At 37.2% G+C, this 13,386-nt stretch overlaps 1 protein-coding gene across 1 annotated transcript in view; it reads right to left on the reverse strand.

Moving 5' to 3' along the window:
- Positions 1-1,228: 1,228 nt before the first annotated feature.
- LOC149162347 (cytochrome c oxidase assembly factor HCC1-like) overlaps positions 1,229-13,386 on the reverse strand; it is a 238,296-nt gene continuing 226,138 nt past the window's right edge. Inside the window, exon 7 of the mRNA XM_089437226.1 lies at positions 1,229-1,759. Within this exon, the coding sequence (XP_089293352.1) occupies positions 1,651-1,759 (109 nt within the window). The 3' untranslated portion in view covers positions 1,229-1,650. The remainder of the gene's footprint in view (positions 1,760-13,386) is intronic.

Below are 13,386 nucleotides of genomic sequence, written 5' to 3' on the forward strand. Positions count from 1 at the left end.
AACATGAATAAAAAAGTCAATCTCTAATGGTTCTTAAGAATCGTTGCCAATGAATGAAACCATCAAACCCTAGTGAAGTTACAGTCCAAGGTTCTATCTCAATCTGAATTTGATTGAGTCAACATAGTAACGATGCCAATCTGAATTTGACCGAGTCAACATAGTAATGGGGCCATTATCAGGCAGACTGTTATTACAATATTTATTGATTCATAAATTCCAATTTTGAATTTTTCCCTATGGAAGATGCATGTATCTCATTTTCACTCACTCGCGAAGAAATTGTCAATGCACCTTCTACTGAGCCATTTGAATGAAAATGCTTGAAAATGCAAAGGATTCTAGGCCTATTTCTCAGAGTGAGACTTTGCTTTTTTCCCACCCACTTGTACTGGTATTTGTCACTCCGTGCCGCTTTCCCACCCACTTGTGCTGGTATTTCTCATTAAATATACATGAGGTCAGTTTAGTTCATAAGTGGCGGGTGTCAAAATTGTTCATTTTGTTGCATGATATAATAGTTACAGCAATTTTCATGCGACACAATCACTGAATGACGTGGTAAATTTGTTTTTCTCTGGATATACCATACAAAAATTGGCAAAACACAGAAATCCTAACTAGATATACACCTAAGATCATTCTCTATTCATAACATAACAATTAGTTATTCAGACTGAAACATGCTGAATTCAAAAGTCGATTCGTTTTTGCTATCACAAGAGCCTTCATAGGGGAATGACGAGAACTCCTTGATGAAGATAATCTAAGCAAAATGCCATGCCTTAAAACGCATTTAAAAATTTCCTTTACTAACAGTTTACCACATCTAAATTTCAGACACGTCATCCAAATTCAAACTATTACCTAGTGCATGAAAAGGCATTATTAATATAGGAGTTAAAATGCCATAGCTAAATGCCAAAATCAAGGCAGTATACTAGAACATGAGACGGTATCATTAAAATTTTAAATACATGGCTTAAAATTGTCCTTGTACAACCAGAGATTATATATATATATATATATATATATATATCACACAAATTGACCAATCAACATGACTTTCCCTCCAACCATGCAAAATAATTGCTTTCCAGTTATGCATTCATAATCTCAAGTATTCAAACCATCACAACAGACAAAATTGTGAATTATTCCACAAAATACTAAATGATGGAATTTAACATTCCAGACATATTTATAAGAGACTTGGCAAGCCCAGGCATAAAAGTTTTAATGAAATTAGAATAGAATGCACGAAACGAAAATATAACGTATCCCCAATTATTTAATCAACCCTCATTTCAAAAGCCACATTTATATACCGCCCATGAACATATAATGCGAAATGGAACTGCTCGCTTTCTAAAGGTCATTCCCCTCATAATAAATCCTCAATGCTTAAAAAAATTCCAAAAGAATCCTGTCCTGGACTGGCCACTCGTACCAATCAAATATTTTCTGGTTTTATTTTCTGTAACCAGAAAATATGAATCGCAACTAATTTAACTCTAAAGCTTTTCAATTTGCACCAGGCCCTTAAAATTGAGAGAATAAATTAGCTCCAATGGAACTATTATTAATGGACATCCATCCTTACTTGGAAGGACAGCATACCACAAAGTATGAGTGAATCCGGTAAAACATTTATTTTTTATAGGATTTGACTTCAGTAATTACTCCCTCCGTCAAAGCATCGACATCATAATTTTTCCCAAAGAATTTCACAAATTCCATATCTGGGTCCATTAAATACCTGCAGATAGAATATTCAATATAAATACAAGACAAAAGAAACAAACTTGGCAAACTCAAAATTTGTGGAAGCATAATTGTAGATCTGGAATAACAATTCAGAGAATTAGAAACATTCAGTCGATTTTATAAAAATAATGCCTTGTAACAGTTCCAAATAAATAAAAACACAGTGATCAACAAAATCATACTCAATACAGGAAACCTCACAATATAATGTATATTGGAACTCTAGTGCTAACAGAATCCTCTCTGAAAAGCACTTTTTTAAGACAAAAAATGGACCATGCAGAGAGAAACATGTTACAACTTCATTGTGAATGTAGATTTATACTCCAGTAGCTTTGGTGCTATTAAAATAGATATTTGGATTTCTCTACTTCTGAATACACAACCACCCTTCTACATACATCAGGTTTCCCATGAGAAGTATGAACAATTTTCAAGCAGCACAGACTCAAATATACCTGGAACTTAAGTGAGTGAAAGGGAAGAGAACCAGCCTTAGCTTATAAGTAATCAGTGGAAGACTATCTATTATCTTGAATTTGCAGGCACAACCGGCTTGAAGTTACCGCTTACCACATATTTGAGTCCACAGTACAGCGTAGTCTTCACATACTTTGAATTGTGTTTGCTACTTTCCAGTTAGTATTTGGGACCAGCGAAAACAATGAAACAATCCAAACTACAACTCACATCTGGAATGTTTTACTAAGGTAAATCAGACCTCGTGCTAAATGCAATGCAGTGTTGCATCCATTGGCTTTAAATTTTCTGAAGTCAATAACTTCATTCCTATTTTAATGGGAGTTACCACTGACCTAATCAGCATTATCAAACTCTTTTAGTATCTCCTATGCATACTCATCTGGGACATGAACTTTACAAATAAGCAACAATGAAGAAGGGCCCAAAACTATCTTTTTAATAAATGCTCTATTCAGCTCACACATTAGATACGCTTTCCCCTTTTACACTTTTCAAAATCACTTCCATTTCAAAGGGTATTTTAGAAATCCATCTAATAAATGTACCCCTTAACTAAGTTTTCATGGCTAACACCAATATGATAATTGATCATATTGATATTTGCAATGAATTTGGTAAAACCTGTGCTGAAAGCAATCCCTGTTTACAGATATTCCTTGGTTTTCATTCCTATTGGGAATTTGGAAAAGATGAGAAAAAAGTGTTTCAAGACTTGGTAACAGGAAAAGGGGAGAAAGATGGAATACTAGCTGCTAAGAGTATGTGGAGGTTTCTCTCTCATCATGATTTATGGTGGAATGTTATTCAGCAGAAATATTTGGAACCATTATCCTGTGAGAGTGGATCAGATCACCAGTAAGGTCAATTGTGAATGTTTCAATTTGGAAAGCCTTTGTTTTGTCTTTCACATTGGTGGTGGGAAAATGGTTGGCTTGGAGGACCAGGGATATGAAAAAGGTGAGATAGGAATTGACCCTTGTGTGGGATGTGAAGGACTCCAACTCTTCCACAGAATATCCTCATCCACCTCCAATATCAATGCTTATATTTTTAAACAATGGTGCAGACCCTGTATCTACTGATATTTGGAGACAAGGATGAAAGAAAGCAGAGATTCTAAATTCAGTGAGTCCTGAGGCCGATTACTGGACTCTCAGTAGTTGCTTAGGAGCACAAAAAGACAGAGAGATGACAATGATTTACTAATTTGGTCAAAAAATGTATCCTCTGGACAATTTTCTGCAAGTTCCAGATATAGGGCAATGTTTGGCAAAGATGTTAAAGGGTCAGATTGGTGGTGAAGGCCAATTTGAAAAATGAGAGCACTTATGAAATCTCACATCTTCATGTGACTTACCCTAACCAACAAGGTTTTGACCTGCGAAGTCATGCAAATAAGACCTTGTTGAGGTCCTAGTATCAGTTATCCCTGCCAGTGTGAAGGGGAATCAATTGGTCACCTTCTAGTTCACTGGTATGTTGCATGAAACAGCTGGCTAGCTAAGTCACCTGACACGTCCCCGCCCCCTTGTGCCTCAAATCCTTCGTGTCGGAAATGACATGCGGGTGACACATGTCTGACAAAATTTTGACTGGTGTCGAACACGAGCCCTACTGGTGTCCCAAAATTTGGACACATGTCCTGTGAAAAAAACGTCCTGAAATCGATTTATTGCCTCTTTCTCATGCAATTCAGTCAGTTTTGGAGCTCTCAAAGGTTTTGGAGTATAGTCAAGGGCAATTAAGCAATCTTAAAAGGGATTCCAAGTGTTGAGAAGTGGATTTGTCCAGCCCTACTAATGCTATTAATGGCAATGTTAAATTCTTAAAGTAAAAGGATGAAAAAGAAAGATAAACATTTTCATCCTTTTACATAAATTTTTAGCATTACCATTAATTGACATAGGATGTTTGACACTGGCTTCGACCTCATTGGATTTCATATGGAGAAAGTAGAATTTTAGATTCCACTCAAAATCCAGCAGACTTAACAGTTTTCAAGATTTCAAGATTGAGGGGATTACAACGTTTCCATTGGAGTTTGTCATGTATGAGGTTATGGAACTAGCATTTAATTAAGAGGACCAAGCCCTCTATGTACCTCAATGTTTGTGGCATTGATTGTTGAGCTCCTCTGTCATGACCCTAGTAAAAATGCACGCACCCATCACCCAGACAAAATCTCGATTTGACATGTTCAGCTTTTTCTCTCTTATTTTAATGCTTAGAGAGTAATATTGATGATGAGGATCCCAATACAGACAATGACTTTAATGATATATATTATATAGTACGACTTATTTTTTGTAGTCTTGTAGCATAGTTTTTTTTGGACTATATAGGGCATTTGGGGCCTCTTTGTCGATGTATTTTAGGTTCAGACATGGATTGCATTTACACTCAATGCTATTTTGGTTACATGAATGGTTGTGTGATTGAATTTGTATATCATCATGTAAATGTTTTATATATTTCATATCTTACCTGTAATTCACTAATTTTTTATATTTTTTAAGATATATTATATAATGTGTCCTTTGTGTCATGTTCCGAGGGGTCATCGTGTCACATGTCGAATACTCGTATTTTCATGTCCCATGTGGCATGTCATCGTGTCAAGTGACTTAATTGGCTAGAGACAATCCTAATAATAGAAAAGGCCCGAAACACCACTAGCTGTACCATATTACGTTTCGTGATTCCGAAACACCATGTGGTATGGCCAAAGGCATTTCGCAATTCGAAATGATATATGGTACAAATGACGACGTTTCATAGTTGTTTCGACCACTACAGATCGTGTTTCGACCGTTTTTTTCTTTTCCGGTCTGGTCAAAGGGGCCAAGAAGGCATGGGTCCCTTCTATGGCCCAAAAACACTAACTTAACATTTTTTCTCGAAGTTAAGCACTTAGTTAAAGAATTTTAATTAAAAAATAAATTAGGAATAGAATTCTCTAGAAAAGTAAAAAATTAGAATTCTCTAAAAGCCCTATCAACCTCTTCTTTTCTATAAAAAACACTTCATTCACTCATTTCTCACACATTCTTCTACAAGAGGGGCATCCTATAGCAACAACAAGCATTTTAGTTGTGTTTTTGTGTGTAGGCAATAAGAAGGGTGTGCCTAGCAACTGTTTTTTGAGTGATTTATTTTCTATTTTTGCAACATTCATGGCTTCTCAAAGTTGTGTTTCCAATGCCCCTAGATCTACTCAAGCAACCAGGCAACAATGATAATATCCTCTGTGCAGGTATGTTACCAAAGTCAAGCAGATGGGTTCTAGTGGTTCATGGGAATGGAAGTGAAATTTATGAAAAATTGATAAGGCGTTCAAGGGCTCTTACAGAAGAGTGAAAGCTCACAATGACCTAAGGGAGCACTCCAAGCCTCAGAACCAACCTCCCCAATCATAATGGTTTCTCAATCAAACTCAATAAGGGTGCAACCAAAACAATCTTCTCAAACCATAAATCATGGTTTCTCAACCAAGCCCAAGGAAGATTGTCATTCTCAGGATGTTATACAATTAATGCTCTCTCTCCAAGAGGAATTCTCAGCCACTCCAAACTTCTCATAGAAGCAAGCAAACTTCATTCGGGATTGTGGCTTTGTCAGAACCGTAGTGGCTTGCTCAACAGTAGAAATGTATATGAGTCTCACAACTCTTCTTTGGACAACATTTCAGGTATAGTGATACTTGATCTCAATTTTCTTTGACCTATCATCAAAAAACTAGATTCTCAGAAAGCTTCAAATAGCTTCGATTGTCACAATATATCACGATCAATTCCAACACCTAATCAAATAATCCGACAAACAATAACAAGCTGATCAATCACCTATATACATGCAACAAAGGGCTACATCCAAAATATCATAGCAGAACCCAAGCTATCCAGAAGTGCTCTTCCTCTCTTCAGTGCATCCAATATCAAGTCTAAGATACTTCAACAAGCCCATCAATTGACGATATGTCAGAGTCAAAGTCTCGTAGCTTCTTCAATTTTATTACCATGGGAGTGTCCAAGGACTTGCAGTCCATCAAGCCAAATTTTCTGAAGGATCTTAACAAAGACTTCAATAAGCTTCTCATAATGCATTAGATCTAGATCCTTTGTTAAAAAAAACAACTCCCACTAACACTAGACAAAGAGATCCTCAGCCCCAGTCAGAAATAGATCATCAACATATGCCAAAAAAACCATAGGTTCATCTTCAACAACTTTGTAGTACACACTTGGATCAACATCGCTCTCCGAGAGCCCAAGACTCAACAACCTAGCTCAAGGTGCCTAGCAACGGGAGAAAATGGCTCTTCATAATCTTCTCCCTCTTACTAAGGTAATTGTTCACTTTGCACTTTTAACTATTTTCATCATGGAAGTCATAACAGACTTCATTTTGGCATAGATGAAGGCATACTTTAATCTAGTGGATCTGTCTACTACTCCCTCTGAGTCCACAACATGAGTCTTCATGTCACATGCTTTACTTTGTTCTTCCATTCTTTTCTTCTACTACCACAACCTTGGCAGCCTTCATTATGTACCTGCAATCCTCTTTAGGAGACCAAAGAACAAATACAACCAAGCAAGATATACAAAGGTAAGAGAATAATAGTAAAAAAATGGTAACAATAGTAATAATCAAGAAACAGAGATATAAACTACTTATCTTTTGAGAAGATGTCGGTTCCCTCTTGAACTTAGATTTCTTACATCCAACCTGCAAATCAACCTTGTCCACATCATCATGACAATGTCATTTCTTCCTAGAGTTTCTTCTTTCAACGGAAGCAATCAATCCTAGGGTTTTACTTATCCAAGCCTTGTTGCTTACAAAGGTCTTCAAATCTTTGATATTCAATTTCATATTCAAATGTCAAAACCCTAGATTCTTTATGAGATAAAATCCATTATTGTCCTTAATCATTCATTAGAGAAATTGAGGTAAAAAATGGGCCTCAAAAATAAAATCAACTTTATAAGAACCAATATGATGATGTCAACCATGGGAGATAACTCTATTTTTGGAGTAAAAAAATAGAAAGAAACAGTTATGGGTTGAGACCGAGATGCAGAGGCATCCACCTCAGGGGACTCACGCAAATTTTCAGAAGAATGCACAAGAGAGAGAGATTTCGATTTCTCTATGTTGGCTTCTAGGTTGGAAGAAGAAGTGGCGTGCATGACTAGTGCTGCATCATCAGAAGTATGGTATATAGACAGTGGAGCCTCGTGGCATATGACAGGAATCAGGGAGTGTTTCTCAAAATATCGAGAAGAGAAGATGAACTTTCAGATCACCATGGGGAACAAGGCAAAGTGTACTCCAGTAGGAAAGGGTACCTGTTAAAGCCCCGAAAATCAGGTCTACAACAAAGGGGATACACACCTAGTCCGGACCTTGAAAGCAGCTCCTTTTCCGTTCGGGATAGTGGGTCCAACTGGGGATAATGGGACCAGTTTCCCAATTTGATTGTGATGATGCTAAGGGATGATGTTTTTCTTCCTAAAAGTTTCTAAATAAAATTCTTTTAATCTAAATCTAATCTAACACATGCAATTTTATTCTAATGAACGGAAACATCTAATTCTAAAAAAGTTATCCCAGGATTAACTCTTCACTTATGCGATCTAAAATAGTTTCTAATAGCAACTGGTAATAAAGATCATTCAATTGCTACGAGAAAAGAATCCATTAAAAGTGAATTGTTTCAAATAAGAAATTAGCCAAAACAATTATGATAAACATATCGCATAATAAGTTATTCATACGCTTAGCATAAACAGAATAGTTACCATCGTACAAAAGTGCCAAATGATAACTTAAACATTCAAGCTTTCATATATAGATTTATCTTCTCATAATTCAATATCTACTAAGAGTACAGAAGTGCATTTCAGTAGCAAACATTAAACACATATAAATAAATCTCGTTCCATTCATTCATCAAAACCTCCTCGGAGGGTGCAGAAGTGCATGTTCTGAATAACTGTTTTTGACAAATTTCTGGACCCCTCTAAATGCATGAGAGGGGTTTAAATACTACTAACTAAAGACTAAAAATAGTTTATTACAAAAATATAGGAGGAGGTTTAAATGACCATCCTCATCTAAAGCAAAAATAAATCAAAATTAAACTGAAACTGTATCTAAAAATTAACTATGCATCTATTCTCTTAGGTTGCAAGCATTCAGCATCGGCTTCAGGAGCGTCGGTTGGTCGACCTCCGATTTCAGTTGTCCTGCGAAAACAGAGTCAGCAAGTGCTGGCACTATCTTCTCCGTGAAATTTGTAAGGAACTTCAGAGTCATACACTGACTGTGCGGTTTCACCAAATATTGCTAGTAAGTGTCCCAATTTAACTTAGTTAACTTCCTGATTGACTCTGCCTTTTCTTCAGCTTTCTGTCTCCAACTTGTCTACAGTTGTTGTGCTTTTGGGAGAAATCCTGGAGCGGTTTCCGATATCAGGTTGGCTCTGTGCAAATTTTCATTGACACAGTCAATGACATTGCTTGCTGTTGTCGCTGCTTCTTTCGCTGCCTGTTCTGCCTTCTTGATCTGTGTATCCCATTTATTAAACAACATTTCTTTGTGGGATTCATTGAGCTTGGGCAACCCTGCTTTCTTGCCTTCCTCTGATCCCTGCAAATTCAAATAATCAAAAACTTTCTTATCAATTAAATCATAATCAAGTCGCAAATCCACGACTTGACTTGTGATTTTGTCGCTCATCTCGCAGTGAGAATTCCATTGTGATATTCTTTGGCAAAGTGTCTCGTGTTGTTGCAAGAGTTGGTCATTCAAGGCAAGGGCTTCTGTGACAAATTCTCTGACTTTGGGGTCATCTTTGTGCTTTTCTAATGTGACCTGTAATTGTTGTTCTTTTTCGGCCACACTGTTTTGATAACCTAACTGCATCTGCTGAAAGCCCTGTTATAATTTTTCCAATTTTTCTTCTGCTTCCAACCTAGCACTGGCCTTTTGCTGGAAAAATAGGATTTTATCCTCTTTATCCTTAAGCAATAGTTGAACTTCGGATGCTTTGTCAATAGTAGCAGAAGCATAAGCTCCTGCGATCTAGGATAACTTAGTCAGGTTCTCTGTCGGATCAATGGTAGGGTCTTGCCAAAGGACATTCAGCTGCTCTACCTCAGGTGAGAGCACGATGTCTAGTTTTCATTTCTTTCTGTCTCCTGACCACAACTTTATGCCGCAGACTGTAAAACACATCTAGAGGGGGGATTTCCTCTATCTTTAGCATGATTTCAGATGACGGGGCTATGAGAATGTGCTCAGTTTCTGGAGCATTGGCAACTGTTTCAATCACCATTTCTGTGATTGTCTGTGCTGGATTCCTTGGTGTCTCCACCTTTTGCTCCTCGGTGTTGATCAATTCATTAAAGGTTTCCCACTCTTTCTCCAGCTCTGTTCTTAATGGCTTTGTTGGCTGGATGAGGGGAGTAGGAACTTTCCCCTGTGTTGGTGGCAACACTTGCTGCTTAGAATTCTCCTTGGATTGGGCAATATCCCTGACTAATCCTTCACTCTTATTGTGATCACTCTCAGACTGTCTAGACCTTTCTGGCAATTCTCTACCAGACTTAGATTTAGACTTGTCTGGCCCCGAGCTTCCACTTACTCTGATGCTGGGAGCGGGTTCCCTTATTGGTTCTAAGCGCAACTTGTCCAAGGGGAGGTTTGCCAATCTTCGTTCTTTGTAGAGTTTAAACTCTTGGAATTCTGGTGGGCCAAACTCGATTTGGGCGATGTGTAAGATGTCTCTGAGTGTGCTCTTCCTTAGTGAACACCTTTATTTTAACAGCCGTAGTAAAATTCTTTATTACATCAAAGGGATCAAATTGTCTCCCTGGGAACTTAAACAATTGTAGACTCAACATGTTGTCTACTTCTCTGAAAGCGTGACCTAGATCAAACAATGCAAAAGCCCCATAGGCCACAGGGTATTGCGGCCAGATTGCCTTTTTCTTATCCTTAAGTTCTTTGCTCATTCCTCCCACCCCGTGAGTTTGGTAGGCTATTTCACGGGCCATTAACTTGTCAAGGACATACCAGGGAAGTACATGAGGGGAAGCAATGCTTCCAAATACTCTGATATAGGTGCAAAATTCTTCTCTGAACCATCTTCCCACAGGGAGAATATCAATTTCAGCTTCAGGAGAAAATCTTGGGGCATCTTTATTATACATCATCTTGTGAATGGGTAGCATAACTCCATAGCAGATTCTATAAAAATATGGGGTGAACTTAGAATCCCACAGTTCTTTATGGTAGACTTGAATGGCCAAGGGATTTTGTACCATCCATTTCCAACCCATGAGAGGAAATTTAGAAACAAAACAGATAGCATCCATGACATAGGCAGCTAAAAAGAAAGGAGGATAAATCCTCTAAGGAGTCCTTTTAGACCGATAATTCCAAATAGCAGAGGCTAAGTTATCAGACAATATTTGGGCCCAGTCCATAATAGTGGCGTTGTTGGATGCATCCAATAGGGGTAGCCATTCGGATGAGAACTTATTGATATCAAGTTTTCCGAATAATCTACATAACATTGCAGCAACGAAACAATACGGAGAAGAGAGGGAACCAATGTTGTACATACCATGTTTGTCCTTCTTTAAAGGCTCTTCTTTTGCTGACCACCTTTTGGTGCATTCCACCAAATCTTCGTTTTCCTTGGCGAATTTCTCCACAAACTGCTTGTTATAGCTAGCCTGTGGCTCTGGTAAATGATACATGCGTCTTAAATTCTGTGGAGTAAATGACCCAATAACCTCTTGGTTCCTAGACTTGAATTGCCTGTCTGTTATATCAGCGTCGTCTATCACCCATTTGACCATATCTGTATAGGGAAATATTTTAGGCCTTGCTGCTATACGATGCAGGAATGAGCGTGCAAGCTCTGTAAGTGATGCTTCAGATGACATGTGTGCATCTACCATAACTCTAACTTCCACGACTCTCGGGTTTTCTTTCTCCAGCAGACTATACATGCCTTCCCATGTAGATATGCCAGCTTATCTGGTACAGGTGGTATCCGTAAATAATGGAGTCATATCTATTTTCCCAGTAACCAGAGCTTTTCCTTTCTTCCCATCACGTTCTGCGCACTGCTTTGTGTATTGTTCTGCGTACCGCTCCCGTAAGTTCACAAGTAGAGAACTAAGACATAATGAGAAAGATAACAAATGATGGTAAGTAATAAGGTGACAGGAAAGCTCTTAATTTCAAAATCACATCAAATATATCACCCTACGTGAAATAACCTTTCGCTCAGATGTAAATCATTTCTCATAAATAACCATCAATAAACCACTAAGTTGACATTAATGCCCATAACTCGGTATCGGATTACGAGAAATATTTCATCATAATGTAAGCCCGTCTGATCTGCGATAAAGCGATTTTGTGATTTGCTTCGCAATATCCCAGATCACCATATCGCTAATCCTTTTCGTTAACAATCATTTGTTTCATTATGCGACTATGAGATGCGATTTGCGAGATGCTTTATCGCATATCGCAAGATCAGGACGTTTTATCTTATGTGGCATTGCGATATATGAAATCTACGATATGCGATGAGTCTGTATGGCGCGCGATCTCGCATCATTGCATTTTTGCAATTCCGAAAGTTTCTTTATATGATGTCCTCTGTTACCCTTTGCGATGGGATGTTCATTATTAAGAGAATGATTTTGTTTGAGACCTTTCATAATACTTAAGAGTTTGCGTTTGCGGATGTTTTTCCTAAGCTTATGATAGTGTGTTTTATTCAAAGGGAATTATAAGTGCTAGTTTTTATTTTCTACAAGGGTCCCCATTTATTTAGTGTTATTACTAATACTAAATAAAAAGGGCGGTTGTTGCTGGCCACAACAATTGGTGATTCACTAGGAAGAACCAGTTATCTTTGATTATCTTTTGAATTTTCTAAAACTTCCAAAACAGAAAAGTTTTATGGAAAAACAAACTTTATTATAGAAATATAAAGTGCATCATGCTCTTAGCCATTAACAATAATTTGTTCCTTCCGCGCTAATTCTGATTATTTTTTTCCCAAAGCTAGTCATTGCATTTACATCAGCCACTACATGGTTTATAAAGATAAAAATAAAGACATCTTTGTAGATTAGTTTTAAATATGCTAATTTCTCATAGGTAGAGCCTCTGCTGCCAGCAGGCGTTTATAGCCCCGACAGGGTTACCCGTTACCTAGCAATGATCCAATTTCCTACTTGAAGAAGTATACAATTTTCAAAGATAAATCCACATTCACACTTATGTTTTCATTCTCTTTTAATTCTTAAAGAACAATGTCTTGGTTTGGTGGCCAAATTTTGACAATGCCATCCACTTGATTTATAACTTTACTGAACAAGCTGGCTCATAATGAGACCCCTTGTCTTTTGATTGCAACAATCTTGAGTCATCACCCTGTTTTGGGATGCAATTGGCAACGTCAGGTAGTTATAATCTTTATGATCATGATAAGCCGGCTATTGATGAGACCTCTTATTCTTAAAGTTTATAGTGCATAGGTGGATTACTCTTTGAAACTTGTAATTCCCTAAGAGGGGAGGAAGTCATTGGTTCCTTAAGAATAGCTCTGGACGACAATTATAGAGTTTTTTGAAGACAGCTTTTCTACAGAGAACCTTCGTTTTGTTATTGATGCTTTTCATGACCAATATAAAACAAATTCCCACTAAAGGCTGCTTTTAAACAAAATTTGTAAGGTTGGAACTAGTAAAATTTTCAGGCTTGTAGCACTTGACTATATTTTTCGATGATAATGATTAATTTCCCAAATCAGTTCTATTTATACAAGCGAAAAACAAAATTTACAAGAGACAATAATCTTTTTCATGAAATCCAAAAGTAACCATTTACAACTTGTTTTATTACCAAAATAAAGCTATAAACAATAATTTACAAAAATAGAAGAGATCATCTTCTATGGAAAATATTTTTTAAGGATCTGCCCATTAACAGGTAAAGATTCTCTTTTCCCTACTAAATCTTGCAACATGAAAGTCGATGGACCTATGATTTCAACAATTTGGAATGGTCCAAGCCACATCCGTTGGAATTTAGAATGTT

Source organism: Pinus tabuliformis, chromosome 5_2 (assembly GCF_031772625.1).
Source record: "Pinus tabuliformis cultivar Carrire ecotype Pingquan chromosome 5_2, CPIR1, whole genome shotgun sequence".
Lineage (NCBI taxonomy): Eukaryota > Viridiplantae > Streptophyta > Pinopsida > Pinales > Pinaceae > Pinus > Pinus tabuliformis.